Source organism: Lacerta agilis, chromosome 3, assembly GCF_009819535.1.
Source record: "Lacerta agilis isolate rLacAgi1 chromosome 3, rLacAgi1.pri, whole genome shotgun sequence".
In the NCBI taxonomy this organism is placed as follows: domain Eukaryota; kingdom Metazoa; phylum Chordata; class Lepidosauria; order Squamata; family Lacertidae; genus Lacerta; species Lacerta agilis.
In genome coordinates this window covers 91,177,425-91,195,991 of record NC_046314.1, presented here as the reverse complement: position 1 = coordinate 91,195,991, position 18,567 = coordinate 91,177,425, and the positions used below count along the sequence as shown (strand labels likewise).

Here is an 18,567-nt window from a genome sequence, read left to right as displayed (position 1 = left end):
CTGAGGATTGGCAAATGAAACCCTTCGCCCTAAATTAGTTGTTTGCCTTCCATCACGAATATGTGTGCATGCCCTGAAAACATTCAGGTACCTGCATTCTCCCTGGCAGGTGCCTGCAAAAGAAGAACAGCCTGCACCCAGTACCAGTCAGTTTCATAGAACTACATTAAAGGATGTCATATAGAGGAGGGTGAAAGGTTGTTTTCTGCTGCTCCAGAGAAGTGGACACGGGGCAATGGATTCAAACTACAAGAAAGAAGATTCCACCTAAACATTAGGAAGAACTTCCTGACAGTGAGAGCTGTTCGGCAGTGGAATTTGCTACCAAGGAGTGTGGTGGAGTCTCCTTCTTTGGAGGTCTTTAAGCAGAGGCTTGACAGCCATCTGTCAGGAATGCTTTGATGGTGTTTCCTGCTTGGCAGGGGGTTGGACTGGATGGCCCTTGTGGTCTCTTCCAACTCTATGATTCTATACCCAACCCAACCCCAGTATCTCTTTCCTATATACACATCCAGACTAGATGTTACCCTCAGACACATGTATTATTGCATCAGGTATGGGGAACCTGTGACCCTTCAGATTCTGCTGGACTACAAGTCCCATCATCCCTGACCATTGGCCTTACAGGATGAGACTGATGCAAGTTCGAGTCCAGCAACATCTGGAGGAGCACAGGCTGCCCATCCCTGCATTGCACCCTTTCTAAACAGGGAAACCTGCTTTGGTTCCCCCCACATACACACACACTTCAGAGTAGCTCTCCACTACAAGGTTCGCTGATGCAAACATCCTATTGGAACTCATTTGAAGCGGTGAACCCTGTAGGGGAGACGACTTGAAAATGGCAGGCTGGGGGGGGGAATTTAAAATACTCACCTCCCCGCTGCTTGTCCAATCTCAATTGCCCCTTCAGAAGTGGCCCTTCTTATTCAGAAAGGACCACGGGGATGGCATCACAGGCATCTATTTGTGTGATTTGGCCCTGAAGATATATGTGAAAAATCAGAATTTTTGTGGGGGTTGGGTTTTTTGGCCCCTTTGTACTTACTTTCATATATGATGCATGCCCGGGGCGCTAAAAAGTTCCAGAACTTGGTGGAACTCAGTTCCAGCACCTCTCTCAGGTGGGCGTCATTGCCACTCCAAGAGAACGAGGGAGGTGTTCCTGGTGAGTTCTGGCACCTCTTTTTCTAGAAAAATAGCCCTGTGCATGCCCCTTTATTAACATCAGGGTCACAAGGAGGTGAACAGTGGTAATTAGCAGTTTTTGAAGTCCAGCTGCGCTACACACAATTCTCGTTTCTTGGAGAAGCCTCCTATGAAAGAGGGGAGAAGGTTGGTGACCCTCACATGCCTCACAGCGAGGAGAGGATCTTGCCGGAAAGACATGTGGTGACGGCCTAATAACCTCTTCCTTTGGATTTGCCTTCCATGCAAGCAGTATCAGTTACCGTTGTTTCATTGTTATGGAAGGAGGAGATGTTTCTGGATGGAATCCCATATGCAGATCAGGGAGCAGGCTTTAAAAACAGAGGGTGGGAAGCAGCTCTTCCACCTTGAACAGAAGTTCTGCTTTGTTTTTGAAACTTTGTGTGTGTGTGTGTGTGTTATCGGCTGAAACTTAAACAACTGAAAGAGCCCCACAAGGCAGAGGTCTAGGGAAGCCAGCCAGAGCAAAGAGAGCTTTGCAAACCACTTTTAATCACAATCAAGTGACTCTTATAAATATTTGCATATATGCCGCATCAAAGCCTCGTACGTTCATGTGATTCAGTCATGAAAGAGAAAGGGGGAAGCAACAGGACCGCCGTGGCTTGTGGCTGCTTGGATTAAGGATGGGCAGAGCACCAGGAGACAGCAGACGTGCGGAGGAAGAGGGGAGCCCGCCAAAGTTTTAACAAACACGAAAATAAATAAAAATAAATCTCTGGAACATTTATTGCCCCCTTTCGTTGGAAGGCTTGGGTTGGGTCTCTCAGCTTTCCCTCTGTGTGTGTGGATGCGAGATTGCAAAATAGTAAAAAAAATCAACCCGGATGGTCTGACTCCCTGCCCTCTCCCCCCCCCCCAAATAACAAAGAGAAAGTTGTTTATGTCTCCCCAAAACAGGAAACATATTGAATTAGTTCCACTCACTTAGGATAGTCTATCAAAGAGTAGCTGATGTGTCTGCTCTCTAGCAGGAAAAGCTGCACTTGTAGTTGAAATGGACCAGACGCACATCAGCAGGGATTCTCATCAAATCTGAAAGATTTCCAAAGGGCATAATAACAATAATAATTTGTTTCGCCATTGTTGTTCACGTAGAACCCTTGTGTGGCCCAGCACCGTGGCACTTTGTTGCAGTCCAGTGGGCCTAAGCAGCTTCAAATTGTCACTGGAGGTGACTGTACCAGGAGACAAATTGAAGTGGTTGCTCCATATGGGTGCCACCAATGACAAACTAGGAGACAGAGAAAGAACTTGGTGTACTCTGTCGGAAAGTACGAGACAAAGCCCAGTGGACAACTGGAACACCAGCGCAGTGTCGTGCTCCTGCACAGCTCTTGTTCCATTCGCAGGGTTGTTGTTGTTTTGTGCACAGGAAAAGTTTCTGGCAGATTGTGCCAGATTAGCATGCATTGGAGGGGAAGGGACCAAGGTAGGCCACCAGCTGGATTTCTGCTTCAGGGGTGGTGACAGAACAAGTTGCGCATGCTTAGGAAATTGCGTTGCTGTCCCCTCACAGTTTCAGACTGTGAATATAAGTACAGGTAGTGTTCACACCAGCATCAATTAGCTGCTTTTAAATATGAAGCAGTTTGAGCTATTATGTTTTGAGATGGAAACTGTCAGAATTTAATTCATGTGTACATGTAGATGGGGCACCCACCATCCCTTTAAAACAGTAGTAAAAAATAATAATAAATCTTTTTTTTTTTCTTGTCTGCCATTGCATCTGAAAGTGTTGTTCTGTGGAGTTTTCCCAAGTTTTGGTGAACTTCGGTTGCGGTGACTTTGCAAACTTTATAACTCCCGTTTAGTGTGATTTGGGAGCTTCCACTTCAAATACTGAGCCAGAATCGTAGCTGTCCGGGGCTTTGACTTCTTACTTGAGGTGTTTTTACCCCAGTCAGTATCACTTGTTGAGATGGAACCATGAACATAACAGATACATATTTCCACAACAGATATCCGATTTCTCATTTTAACTTTTAAATATTGTTTTTATGGTACCATTTTATGTATATTTGTTGTGAACCGCTTTGATGTTTTCTTTATGAATTAGTGTATGTGTCTGTCTGTCTGTCTGTCTATCTATCTATCTATCTATCTGTGAGATGTAACCATTTTCTTAGTAATCTGCTGTTGACTGTCCCAGGATCTTTAGAACCTCCCAAGCCAGATGGACAGATGAACAGGTAGATAGTCATTTCCCCCTTATATTCATAGTCCACCTTTCCTGAGATGGAGCCCAAGGTTGGGTACATGTGGTTCCCAAGCAGTCATCCATCCACACACTGACCAAACCCATAACTGCTTAGATTCAGCAAGCTAGCAGCTCCATATGCATTCAGACCATACCCTGGGACAGACAGATGGCTGGTGCAAGAGATACCTGTCCATGAGCCAATCACTGTAAGCAGCAATGTTGAAAAGGGAGGGGGGGAAATGGATAAACTGGTAGATTGGAAGAGAAAATAATACTTGAGGTGGTATCCATTCAAGTAGTTCTGCTAGTGCGAGGATTTCCCCTGTGCAATCAAACTTCCCCTCCCTCTCCTCTCCCCTCATGACTTCCGTAAGGTAAAGGTAAAGGGACCCTTGACCGTTAGGTCCAGTCGTGTCCCACTCTGGGGTTGCTGCGCTCATCTCGCGTTACTGGCCGAGGGAGCCAGCGTACAGCCCGCCGGAGCGGTACCTATTTATCTACTTGCACTTTGACGTGCTTTCGAACTGCTAGGTGGGCAGGAGCTGGGACCGAGCAACGGGAGCTCACCCCGTCGCGGGGATTCGAACCGCCGACCTTCTGATCAGCAAGCCCTAGGCTCAGTGGTTTAACCCACAGCGCCACCCGCGTACCTCTTGACTTCCGTACCTGCTCCAAATCTGCTCCAAATCTGCTTGAGGAACCCACAGAACATATTTAAGGTGGATCAGGGAGAGGAGAGGAAGTTCCATTGCCCTGTCAAAAGACCTTGCACTAGTGGAGCCACATCCTGGATACTGCCCATGACATAAAGCAGCTGTAAAATCAGAGTTGACTTTTATGCACTTTTGCACATGAAGCAAAAAAGAGAGACAAAATTAATATGCAGAGGTTGCTTTTTGGTATTGGCTTCCTCAGTCAGCACCAAATCACGCATGTTAGTCATGCAACACTAATTCCGTATGAGTTGCACTGCTGTACTTCCAAGCCTAAATTAAAGTGACTGCTTTTAACCTCATAATTCACCAGAGCTGCTAGAACTGATGGGACTCCAATAACATTTGGAAGGCCAAACCTTTGACCTTACCTATTGCTGCTGTATGTAAATGATTTGGGTTTAAGTTATTTGGTTATTGGCCTTTATTGGCATAAGTTTAAACAATAAAATCATATAAAGGCATCCAAATACATTAATAATCCAAACACACACTATATTTAAAAGACTAGATAGCCACCATTGCAACTTCAGATTCAGCTTTAAAGATCTCAGCTAAATACCCCGAAGCAATCTTGGTAGTTTGGGGAGTATCATCCTTCAACAAATAATTGGATTATAGACTCTTTGTAAATCAATATTTTAAGCTGTAAGGGAGTCACTAGGAGATCTCTGCGAAGGGTTTTGTGATGTATTGTATCTGGTGTCTTCTTATTACAGGAGCAGAATCTGTTCTGGTTTTTTTTTTTTTTTAAACCTTCCAAACAAAACAGATGAGGGGAATGCATTTAGATGAGCTAGTTTAAAAGCTTTGCGATGCAATGGAGTATCTAAATTATAAAGGTAATTAAGGCGAGATGAGCACTGCAACCCCAGAGTCGGACGCGACTGGACCTAGTGGTCAGGGGTCCCTTTACCTTTACCTTTATACTTATAGTGGACAGAAGACTAATAGGGCAATAATTACATGGGTGCCCAGGATCGCCTTTTTTAAAAAAAATAAATTGGGATTATTACAGAAGTTACGGTAACCACAATTTTGTAACATTTTGTCCGTATTCCAGGAATTTGGCTATCACCCCTTCAAATTGCAGGGACCATCTAATCCTTTTCAGAATACTATGAGAGGCCTGATCTGGCTTCAAGATCTTATTAGCTGGGCCGCATTGTATAGTCAGGAGTAAGGGGTGTGTGTTCACTTTCTGTTTGGACTCCAGTAGAAAATAAGTTGACATCAGAATATAGGTTTAGAGCAGGCATGGCCAAACTTGGCCCTCCAGCTGTTTTGGGACTACAGTTTCCACCATCCCTGACCACTGGTCCTGTTAGCTAGGGATGATGGGAGTTTTAGTCCCAAAACATGTGGAGGGCCAAGTTTGGCCATGCCTGGTTTAGAGAATAGATAGCATAGTCAACTACACTATGACCCCTTGTCGAGATGAAAATAAACTCATCGTCACCAGGTAAGTTATTCGGTCCATTTAAGATAACTGCATTATGGGCAATACAAAAATTCATAAATTTTAACCCTGCTCTATTAGTTAATCTATCCTTAGAGGAGCAGGAAACAGACAGTGGAGTAGGTATTATATCTATTCCTTCAAAGCCCAATTGGCTTGTCCCAATTAGCAGTTAGAAACATCTCATCTCCTGAGGGAGGGAGGTAGAAATTTGCCAAAATTACCAGTTGATTATTCATAGTTATTAGGTAAGCTTGGGCTAATGGAGGATAAGTGCCGAAAGGAGTTGTATTGAATGGCAGGCCAGATCTGGTTAAGATCAATAAGCCAGCTTTGTGGCGACCTTTGGAGAATTGTCTATGAGCGGGTAGATTGTATGAACAGAACCCAGCAATGTTTACCTCAGCCACTAACCAGGTTTCTTGAAGTAATATACAATCGAAGCTTTTGGATCTACAATTTGATCCAGAGGTCTATTCCTAGGGGACATAGTCATTTATTTGAGGGGCACAAGGGAGGGTTGGGGTAAGTTCCATATCCTCTGAAATCAGATCTATCAGTGGGCTTTGTATTTTGCAGTTCAGTCGTGGGGATTCTTGGTTTTCGGGGGGGAGGGGACTTTGCACCATTGCTCTCTATTTGATGGGCCACTTTCACTTCTGTCAGCCTGCCAGCACATGAAGATAGCAACAGAGGCCTCAAAGTGTCGCTGAGTTTGTGGGTATGAGAGACAAAGAGAAGGCCTTTTCTATGGTAGCCCCACATCTCTGAGTCACATTACCAACTGCACCTGGACAGGTTTTATCCCTACAACTATTTAGGAGACCCCTGCAGAATCACTTGTTTTGTAGTCTTTCCCCTAAATTGCTCTGTTCTCCTAATGCTAATTTTGGTTATTGATAACTTTTGTCTTTCAGATTTTTAGGGATGTGTGTTGTTACTGCATTCTTGATCATGGTTTTGTTCTAACTGTGTTTTCGTATACTTTTTTTAAAAACAACAACAACAAAAACTTGAGATAGTTTCCCCTGCTTTAAAGGAGTCCAAGAAACATTTTAAATAAATATAATTAATTCTGAATCCTTGACTGAGGAGCTCGTAGTAATCGCTAGGTATTTTTGTGGCCAGTCTCTTTTGATCATGTTGCGCATTCTCCTTTACTAGTATTTAATTCAGAGAGATCCTTCAGAGAGCAGCTTTCCTCCCTATGGAGTTCCAGATCTGTTTTTTGGGGGACATTTGAAACATTCTGGAATGCCATGGGGTAGGGCAGGGCAGTTTGGAGCAGGGAAATTTTGTGCAGAGAAAGGGCTAAATCTTCCTTCACTTGCCACTTCTGCAATCCTAATCACCTCTCCTCAAGGAGCACTTCCTGTTTTAGAAATTGCCATGGAGACAATATGGCTCACTACCATCTAATATGACAATGGCTCTTAATCTAAAGTGAGGCTCACTTGAACATTAAAACACTTAACATTTTAAACCAGCAATTAATACTTAAGTATAGCTACACAAATAGTTAAAAGAAGGAGTCTACATTATTGCTCTGGTACCCATCAGCGTGCAAAAATGATTTTTTCAGTTTCATGAAATGCAACTGGTTATCCCCCCTTCTTTAGAGGAGAGCGACTTTATTGCTTTGTGTAAAGTCTTAGATTTGTTATACAATTGTCTGTTTCCTTTCCTCTTCTTTGAGATTCAGTCGAAATATTTAAAAGACAAAACATATTGTCAAGAGTTTAGATATTTTTTTTCCTCCAGACTTTTTTCTTTCTTTCTTTCATAAAGCTACCCACAGCAAACTGCTTGTCATTAAATTCTATTTTCTTGGCAGTTGCTATTAAGTGTATGCAAGTCTGGAGTCATTTGTGAAACATCAGCTGTCATGAGTTTGTTCCAATTTATAATCATCCAGGATTTTCCACGTTGCTTTCAAAGAACAGGGTTAAATGCATGCCCCGAAAGAGAGTTGGAAATGGCTTGCTGATCTCTATTAATCTGCTGTTTCTATAATCAAACACATGTGTTTGTTTATCTGGTTAAATTGTTAATGATATCGAAATTGGCTGCTGGAAGCTGAATCATCCAGCAGACATTTCCGTCGCTGTTTCTTGAGTCTGCCTTGTGTTGTGGCCTGTAAAAGAACAATATATTCATAATTTTAAACCATTACACTAACTTCTTGCAGATCTCATCTCAACAAACCACCCCATCCCCTATTTTAGACGAGTGAGATTTGATGTCTCGGCGATGGAAAAAAACGCTTCCAACCTGGTGAAGGCAGAATTTAGAGTCTTTCGATTGCAGAATCCAAAGGCTCGTGTCTCGGAACAACGGATAGAACTGTATCAGGTAAAACCGTGGTGATCATTGCTATCTCATGACTGTTACCCGTGTGACCCTTTCTGCGCAATGTTAGAGTTCGGCTGGTTTTTAATGTCTCTCTCTGTTAACAGGGAACTGTGAGCAATGTAGTTCATGTGAGGCAGGTCTGGGGATCCACAACAGAATCCTCACCAAACTACAATTCCCAGGATCCTTTGGGAGATGCCAGACCAATAAAAATAGTATAAAGCAGATCTAAGTTTGTAGTGTATGTATTAACATATTCAAGCCTCTCTTGCACATTTTCTGTCAGATATGAGAGAAGTGGGAAGCACAATTTGAACATGTATCCCAGCCAATTCAGTTTCACACTTATTTTAGAAACCACAGTTTAAGCCTCAGGTGTGAAAACAACCATAGTCTGTTGAATTATTTTGATTGGAGCTCATGGTCTCCCTCTTGCTGGGCTAGATGGGTCTTTGGTTTGATCCAGAAGGGATTGTCTTATGTTCTTGGGAGCTGGAAAAGAAGGGTTTCTCCTTCAGACGCCTTTACAGTAGAATTAAACAAGTGATATTAGGTGGGCTGAAACTAAGTAGCTGTGTGAGTATTTTGCACTGGATATTTTATTAAGGAACACAGCCAGTGGCGTAGCTAGCCTCAGTGCTGCTGGGGGCGGCGGCAGCGCAGAGGCACCCCCCCTGGGGGAGGGGCACAACGCGTGCGTCGTGACGTCATCATGACGTCACGATGCACGTGTATGCAGAAAGGGGAAATTTCCCCCTTTCCGAGGCTTTTTTTCGGCGGGGGGTGGTGGCCAGCTAGGAGGGGGTGGCAAGCGTGACACCCCCTCCTCGCTGGTCGGCCCCCCCCCGCCGGAAAAAAGCGGCGGAAAGGGCAAAAAGAAGCAGAGCAAGCGCTTGAATGCGCCTGTTCTGCTTCCTTTTCCTGCCCCCCAGCGTTTTTTTCGGTGGGGGGTGGTGGCTAGCGAGGAAGGGGTGAGAGGTTTGACCCCCCCCTCGCTGGTCGGCCCCCCCCGCCGAAAAAAAGCGGCGGAAAGGGCAAAAAGAAGCAGAGCAAGCGCTTGAATGCGCCTGTTCTGCTTCCTTTTCCTGCCCCCCAGCGTTTTTTTTCGGTGGGGGGTGGTGGCTAGCGAGGAAGGGGTGACAGGTTTGACCCCCCCCCGCTGGTCGGCCCCCCCCCGCCGGAAAAAAGCGGAGGAAAGGGCAAAAAGAAGCAGAGCAAGCCCTTCAATGCGCCTGTTCTGCTTCCTTTCGGCGGGGCGGGGTGAGAGGGGCCGGCCAAAGTGTCACCCCACCTCCCCTTGACCTAGGGGCGGCCCGCCCCCCCGCCCCCACCCTGCGACGCCCCTGAACACAGCACTATGTTACTGAAGAGATGCCCTTAACAGAGAAATGGTGGAGTCTTGTCAACCCAATGCATGCAGAAGGCCCCAGGTTCAAACCCCGGCATCCTCAAGTATGGCTGGAAGAGAACCCTTCCTCAAACCCTGGAGAGGTGCTGACACCCAACGTAGACAATGCTGAGCTAGATATACCAATAATAGTATAGGGCAGCTCCTATATTCCTCTGCTTGAGTAATGCTTCACTTGTGTCTTGCTCCTGTTGGCATGGTGATAGCACAGCAACCCTGAACAGTGAGGTTTAGGGTGAGCACGTCATAAGAATCCTGAACTAATATCAAACATAGTATTAATGAGGGCTGCATCCATGTATAATAATATAACTACATATAAATAATGTCATGCATTTATATTATACTCAGAACTATGCCCCATTGATTTCTACAGTTAAGCAAGGATGGGATCCCAGCTTTACAGCTGTGTCTTATAAACATTTACTCAGAAGCCAGTCCAGTTCTTATTCCCAAGGACTTGTGCTCAGGATTGCAGCTTTAGTTTGTTAAAAATCAGAGCTGAGCTGGGTGGAGTCTTTATCTCATCCTCAACCCATCTGACCCCATTTTGTCGTCTTTGATTATTGATGCTGCAATACATTCCTGGGAGGTTGTTTTATTTTTGTTTCTAACCATTCTGTCACTTAACTGACTTTAAAAGAAGAAGAAGAAGAAGCATTGACTCACTCATTTATACCCCACCCTTTAGCAAAAATAAAAATAAGAAAGACTCTTAGAGCAGCTTACAAAAATCAGTACTAAATTAATCCCTGCCCTCTCAGGCTCACAATCTAAAAAGACATGGCACATAAGGAAAAAGGAGTGGGTGGGAGGAGGAAAAAGCAAGCTCCAGAACAAGTGCTTCAAACACAGTTATATAGTTCTTTTCAAGCAGATTTTGGCCATCTAAAGTAGCAGCTCCTTGCCAGTGTCAGTGGTTGTCTTTCCCGTGATAAAGCACAGTCCCTCCCTGGATGCACTCTTACTGCCCCCTCTTCTGTTCCAGGAGCAGAGTCGGTGACAGTGTCCAGGCCAGGAGGGCAGTTCCTGCCATACATTTCTTGCCTCAGACAGCTATTGTGATGGTATTTAGAGTCCTCCCTCGTGGGAGTTTGATGGAGTTACCCTTCCTCTCTTGCCGATGCCTGTGACGCTTCATATACAGTGAACTTGCAGCTTCATATGCAATTCAGTTAAATCAGAGTGCTGAGATTTGAGACGGATTAATGCTGAGATTTGAGACGTGGGTGGCGCTGTGGGTTAAACCACAGAGCCTAGGGCTTGCCGATCGGAAGGTCAGCAGTTCGAATCCCCGCGATGGGGTGAGCTCCCATTGCTCGGTCCCTGCTCCTGCCAACCTAGCAATTCAAAAGCACGCCAAAAAGTGCAAGTAGATAAATAGGTACCGCTCCGGCGGGAAGGTAAACGGCGTTTCCGTGTGCTGCTCTGGTTTCGGTGTTCTGTTGCGCCAGAAGCGGCTTAGTCATGCTGGCCACATGACCCGGAAAAACTGTTTGCGGACAAAGGCTGACGCCCTCGGCCTGTAAAGCGAGATGAGCGCCGCAACCCCAGAGTTGTCTGTCACTGGACTTAACTGTCAGGGGTCCTTTACCTTTTTTTTTTAGTCCCCCTGAAACCAGCAACAGGGACATGGCATTTCCAGCTTAACTTCACTGTGATTTTTCATGCGTTTGAGCCATATCCCTCAAACGATGTCTGTGAAATGACTAATTGAAATTAGGAGCCTGTTACATTCTTACACCTTCAACCAAATAATATTAACACCACCACTCCTGAGCTAATTCATGTAATTTAAGCCCTTTGTTTCGAAGCCTGTTTTCTGCTTGTGTTTTCTGTTTCCTTTACCATTTTGGCTGGCAGGCTTCAGAGTACAAGGTGCCATTAAAAGAATACAAACTGCTGATTATGTGCTGTGTTGTTATAATTCACCACCATGTGAGATACCATTTATATATTTTTTTGTCTCAGACACAAAAACATATTGGGTTATCTTGGCTTCGGGAAATGGGGTGGGCAGGGGGTGACTTTGGTAAGCTCTGGGGCTGGGGAGGGTGGCTTTGGGGAGGTAGGGGGTCTGGCAGGGTTGGCAGGCAAAGAAAGCAGGGGTACAGCCCCTGGTGTGTGTGAAAGAGTCAGTGGCATTTTAGTTTGATATAATAAACTTGATTTAATATTTGCATTCAACTTTTCCAACAAAGTGTTGAGTGACTCGCAGTAATGACAAGTGTTAACAATTAGCAAATGTTTCAGTCAATACGATCATAGCCTGAACTGAATATGGAAGTGATCCAGAAAGAGATCATCTCATGGTTTATTCATGGACTCTAATACTGTCTGCAAAAAAGCCACTTGCAGTTGCCATCTCGGCCCGTGATAAATGTGCTCAGCTGATTTATTTTACCACTTCCACATTTATTTGAGACTGGAGAAACGGCAATTCTATGGATGGAAAGTAATCCTACAATGCAGATGTGTGAATACTAGTCCTTCCAAATTGGGACCGTTTGTGTACAGTCCCATTGACTACTGTACATACATCATCAGGCTGCAGCGGGATGTTATGACAATCACCAAAAACAGTGGCTATGCCTCCTTTTCCCTCCAGTAATGTTTAGTAATTTATATTATTTATTCCTTATCTACAGTTGTAGACCACCCTTCATCACTTATAATGATCTCAGGGCAGTTTCCAGAATATCATAAAATAAACATCATTTACTACACACACATACACACACACACACACACCAGTTAAAACTATCATTAAAATTGCAGTTAATGCTGAATGCTGCAGCCCAATTGCTGATAGGAATAAGATTCTGTCAGCATATTACACCTTTGTTCAAAAATCTTCACTGGCTGCTGTTTTGTTACAGGGCCAAGTTGAGTGTTTTACTATTGGTATATAAAGACATGCCTTCTCAACCAATTTCAGCCTGCAGAACTTGCCCTTTTACAAGTGCCAAATTATGTTCCTTCCACATTTTCAAGGAATCAATCTTTAGAGTGTGGCAGCACCTAAAACTTTTTTAAAGCCTACCCAGACATATGAATTAGTTACCTGTATTCATTCTCAACATCTTACCAATTTTATTTTTGTTTTAATGTTAATTGTTTTAACGATGATTATTTTATGCATATTTGGTTTTCTAATAGTTTTTGTGGATTTTAGCTGTGTATTATTTGCAATTTTATTATGCGCACCCCTTAAAACTAATAAAAAAAACCACCCCAGAGCATCCTAAAATTACTGAAAACAGAAAGCGGCCTCGCTGGTTTATGCCTGGTAGAATAGGAATGTTTTCCCTTGATGGTGGAAATCCATCAGGGTCTGTAGTCTGCTCTTTTGGCAGTAGGGTGTTCCATAGGTAGGGACCCACAACAGAGGTAGCTGTTGCACATGGCACAACCCAGTGGGGCAAGCTTAGCAGTGAGACAAGGGCCTGGGATGGATGATATAGGAGAACGCGTCTTGAGAAACATGCCTGTCATGACACCATCATGCCATGCCATGACATCATCACCAATGTGTTTCACAATCATCAGCCAATAAAACAGGTTGAGCAGGAGAGTGTTTTGTTGGCAGCCATATTTCAGTCCCAATATGTCATCCTAACCTCAAAGCTACACAGCATTGTTGTTAAGGAATCATAAGGGACCCAAGGGTCATCTAGTCCGGCCTCCATGATGCAAGAATCAACTAAAGCATCCAAGACAGATAGGTGGCCACCCAACCTCTGCTTAAAAACCTCCAGTGAAGGAAAGTCCACCACCTTCCAAGGAAGTCCATTCCATTGTCGAACAGCTCTTACTGACGGAATGTTATTCTGGATGTTTAGTTCCTTTCTTGTAACGTGAAGCCATTGCTCCGAGTCCTACCCTCCAGAGCAGGAGAAAACAAGCTTGCTCCAGCCAGGCAGGGTGCACAGAATTCCCCTGTCCCTCATAATAGTAAAGGGTCCTGTGAACACCGAAACGTATTAAAGAGCCTTCCCTGCCCCCGCTCCTGTGTTTGTCTCTTCCCATTAATGGGAGCTTACATAAGAGACTGTCCTCAACATAAGTTCTAACAAAAGACCAAGACTTTTGGTAATATAAGACGGATAAAAGTCCTTTAAAAGGGGGAAGGGGGAGGGAAATAAAACGATCAAACAAACAAGCTCAAGCATCCACCAGTGTCCCTTGCTATGTTTTGAAAGACTGATGCCAAATGCAGGATTTATTGGAATTTGATCAGATAAAAATTTGAATGTTGTGGGAATGTCTTTGAACCCATCGACTTGGCGGCCCCTTTGGTAGCCTTCACCACATCTTTATTTTATTAAGGTGCTTCTGTATTTAGAAATAAACCGCTGCTCCCATTTTTCTTTCTCTTTTTATGAATAGGCATCCTGAAAAGGCACCCAGGCAGAGTAGGACAAGCGGGGGGGGGGAGGAAGCAGAGCGGGGCACAAATCCTATCCGTTGTTTGGAGTGGTTGCAGCGAGATTGTTTTTATGGCAGTTTATTAGCTACAGACTATAAAACAATAACGTGTTCAAATGACTTCCTATGGAAACAGTGCCATGTTTTGGTAACACATCATAAAGCATCATGAGGAATGGAGCTGAAATTCTGGGTTTTATTACTACTGTTATCTGAGGCTTTAGCCTGCTTAGGTACCTATAGGCTGCTGGAAGGGAGGAATGCAATGATATGATACAGGGAAGGAGGAGGGGGGGACGCATTGAGCTGCACTGGGCTTCCAGCGGCAGCTCGGACCCCAGGGGGGACATTATATTACAAGGAAGGACTTGAGGAGGCAAAAGGTTTAAGGCATTTTTCTGCTCTCAGTTACACTGGTGTGGGTTTTGGATCACCAGTACGATTCCTTCAGATCCTGCTGAAATAAAGACGGTAAGAGATCGCTCAGGAGGAGCCTGATTGCATGATGGGCTCCACAAAGAGCAGAATAAGGTGGAATAGTTTGGTGTGTGTTTTGTAGAATGGACTGTACCACTTCATGTTGGAAGTGGGTGGGGGCCATCTTTTTTTTTTTTTTTAATTCTCCCCTGCACCAGCAGGGAATGGACTGGCTGGATGCAGAGGAGTGGTGAGAGGTAAAAGGTAAAGGTAAAGGACCCTTGGATGGTTAAGTCAGTCAAAGGTGACTATGAGGTTGCAGCACTGGCGTTTGTCCACAGACAGCTTTCCAGGTCATGTGGCTAGCATGACTAAACCTCAGCAGTACACCGTGACGGAAACCAGAGTGCAGGGAAACACCATTTACCTTCCTGCCACAGTGATACCTGTTTACTGGTGTGCTTTCGAACTGCTAGGTTGGTAAGAGCTGGGACAGAGCAATGGGAGCTCACCCCGTGGTGGGGATTCGAACTGACAACCTTCCAATCAGCAAGCCCAAGAGACTCAGTGGTTTAGACAACAGTGCCACCCGCTGGTGGGGGGGCACCAGCTGGGGAACCCACAAAGAAGTAGGCTCAGAGCCAGGGGATCGGTGATGGGTCGATGATGAGTGGCCAGAATCTGAAGAGGCAACAGGGCTTAGTGAGCAGGAAGAGGCTGTGGCAGAGGGCAATCCAGAATCAGGCAGAAGTGCAGGCTGGAGAGGAGGGCAGCCAAGAGGCAGAGATGATGCAGGCTGCTGAAGAATAAGCCCTCTGGAATAAGTTACCAGCTGAAATTAGACAGGCTATACATGGGCCTTGTTTATTGACATCTGTCTAGATATCAAGATTGCCGGTTGCACCCACTGATCATCTAAGTGTTTGCTACTATTGCTCCTTAGGATATTGGTGTTAATGCAGCTGTGAAACTTAGCAGCTGTCCACAGGATTCCTCTTGTGTAGCCTCACTTGTTTGTCACCAAAATGCTGATGACTAAGCTCTGTCTCCTGGCTTCATTCAATCTTCCTACAGGAAATGTATGTGACTTAGAGGAAAGCCAAGACAGGATTGTGCAAGAGCCATTCCACACCAGGCTTTATATTGGGCATAAAATCTAGCATCAAATTATCATCCTAGTTTATTTATTAATTCTCATGTTGGGATGCGATGGCACAGAATGGTGACCTCCAAATATGGAAGAGGTGTGTCAATCAGCATCCCTAAAAACAAAACAAAAAGGAGGGCTTGCTCTGGTTTAATGGCTTTGCCTTCTATGGCTTGATGTTTTAATAAAACCTACCACGCCTCAGGCGAGCTACAGCTAAATGCTCATGCCTTTTTTCTGAGGTTTATTTGTTTTGCTTTGCATGACATCTTCGTTCCTGACAATCTCGACATCTCCCTAAACTTCAGGAAATTGCACCGAGCATTTTAGCATTTTCCTGGGGTGAAACTTTGTTTGTCTGTTTTTTTGCTTGATGGTACTGAGACCGCTTTGTGCTGAAGTGTAAAGTGAACAACACAGAAACAAGGGCGAGTTGTTGGGAAGCCTTCCCAGCTTTGTAGACATTATTTTGCTCCACTATCTAGATCAGAGGTAGCAGCCAACCAATGTGTTGGCCTCCAGATGTTACTGAACTACATCTCCCATCATCCCTGACCATGGGCCATGCTGGCAAAGACTGATGGGAGTTGGAGTCCAGCAACAACATCTGGAGGGCATAATATTGCCTACTCCAGAGCCAGATGGTTAGTGACTTCTTTGCAGTGTATTCCCACAGTCAATAACTCATTCCATTACCATGAGATTATCCTGCGACATGATTAAGGAAAATGTTTTGCATGGGTCTCCATTTGTTGGGGTGTGTGGGTGGTACCAGATTATGGAGGTTAGTGAGAAATAACCTAGTCCACATGGAAGAATACTGATGTCAATTGGTATTTATTTGATTAATTATCAGTTTCAGTAAATTTATACAGTAGTTTCTAAGCGGTGTACAATGAAGATACAAAAGAGATGCAAAGGATAAAATTTGTTAAAATGTACTGCGGGAGGCAGTGAAGGATAGGCGTGCCTGGCGTGCTCTGGTCCATGGGGTCACAAAGAGTCGGACACGACTGAACGACTGAACAACAACAACTGTTAAACCAGGGACGCGGGTGGCGCTGTGGTCTAAACAACTGAGCCTAGGGCTTGCCAATCGGAAGGTTGGCGGTTTGAATCCCCGCGGCAGGGTGAGGTCCCATTGCTCAGTCCCAGCTCCTGCCAACCTAGCAGTTCAAAAGCACGTGGAAGTACAAGTAGGTACAGCTCCGGCGGGAAGGTAAACGGCGTTTCCGTGCACTGCTCTGGTTTCACCAGAAGCAGCTTAGTCATGCTGGCCACGACCCAGAAAAACGTTGACTCCCTCGGCCAGTAAAGCGAAATGAGTGCCGCAATCCCAGAGTCGTTTGCGACCGGACTTAACTGTCAGGGGTCCTTTACCTTTACCTTTTTACTGTTACACCACAAAAGCTTACTTAAAATGTCTGTTGAAATCTTTAAAAGTCTTCATCAGACACCAGCTTCTCAGGATGACTGAGGGGGCCCCGATATCACACGTGGAGGCAGGGGGTGGAACCAAATGCCTTCTGAACAATGTGGGGCCCAAAGTGCCTCAACCTGCAGTAAACCCAGATGCCAACTTTGCTGCCACATAAACCCGGATAACACCATTACTGGTCCCAACAACATCAAACACACCATCTCAGGACTATTTAATTGCTCATCTTCCAACATTGTGTATGCAATCAAATGCCAACAGTGCCCTTCAGCTCTCTATATTGGACAAACAGGCCAAACCCTACGCCAAAGGATAAATGGACATAAATCTGATATCAGGAATCACAAGACAGAGAAACCAGTAGGAGAACACTTCAATCTCCCAGGACATTCTATAAAAGATCTCAAAGTAGCTGTCTTAATACAAAGAAATTTCAGAAATAGACTGGAAAGAGAAGTGGCTGAATTGCAACTAATCACCAAACTTAAAACCATGGAGAAACCTGGTTTGAACAAAGACATTGGATTCTTATTATACATAACAAAGCCATCTTTAGCCATCTCACCCCTTGCCTTTCCCTGCTAGACTAATTGCAGCCGTTTAGAGTCGTCAACAGGTTTTCCACACTTATCAGCCTATCACCCATTCCCACCACCCTTCTGAGTAATACCCCTCCCCACTCCCCCACTATATTTAAGGATCTGGTGACTTCTGTTTCAGTGTATCTGAAGAAGTGTGCATGCACACGAAAGCTCATACCAGGAACAAACTCAGTTGGTCTCTAAGGTGCTACTAGAAAGAATTTTCGATTTTGTTTTGACAATGGCAGACCAACACGGCTACCCACCTGTAACAGGAACTAGCACTTACAGTAGAGCTTTTCAAAATGTGTGTCGCGCGACATGTTAGTATGTCGGCTGCATTGTGTAGGTATGTCGCACAAATGCTCCTCACACTCTTCCTGGAGTTGGAAAGGGTTCGTTTAACTTCCGGTTTGCTAGTAAAACTGAATTACTGTGTCATGAAATGATGCCTGTCCAAAAAAGTATGTCACCAACTTGAAAAGTTTGGAAAGCTCTGATCTCAGTAGGGAGAGAAATCCAGAGAATTAGGCCCACAAATCCGAATACGCAGTTTCTAGTGGATGTGAGCTGTGCGTCTGACCCATGAGAGACTACTAACAGTGACGCCCCTGAATATCTCAGTGATCAGGCAGGGATATAAGGCACCAAACAGGCCTTATGATGTCCTGGACCCAAGATTTTACCTTGAACTTGGCCTGGTAGCATATGAGCAGTCCATATGATTATGTTACTGTTGTGCTATGGTTGTTGAAGTACCACTTCCTACATTTTCTGCCACACAGGTAGTTGTCATGTGTAAGGATACAGCCTTGCAGTTGCGACCCCTCCTCATTCTTTATTGCTCTCCACACTTTCCATATACCTGCCCCTTAAACACACTCTCTGGCAAATCGAGAGTAATTGTTTCCAACGTAGGCTAAAATTAGACAAGTGTAGTGTTGTAGCCGGCAATGAAAATGGGATGTTGTTGGCAAATGTGGCTCTTTGATCAGACTGTCCGCTCCAGGAAAAAGACTGACACAGAGCAGTTCTGTATACCTAGTGTTACCCTTGCAGATAGCAGGCCCTGAAGTGAAAAGATGGGGCACCCAAAGAAAGAAACGAACTGTGGATGGGGACAGGAAACCCACCAGCCCATTGTAGTTTGTCAGCAGATCTGCACACATTGAAATCCATAGTCATGAGGGCTAGTAACATTCAATTTTTTAA

At 44.7% G+C, this 18,567-nt stretch overlaps 1 protein-coding gene across 2 annotated transcripts in view; it reads left to right on the top strand.

Annotated features, from left to right (window-relative positions):
* Positions 1–18,567, top strand: part of TGFB2 (transforming growth factor beta 2) — a 78,472-nt gene that overhangs the window by 49,394 nt on the left and 10,511 nt on the right. For both annotated transcript variants that reach the window (XM_033144764.1, XM_033144765.1), the window contains exon 2: positions 7,773–7,936. In XM_033144764.1, coding sequence (XP_033000655.1) covers positions 7,773–7,936 — 164 coding nt within the window. The remainder of the gene's footprint in view (positions 1–7,772; positions 7,937–18,567) is intronic.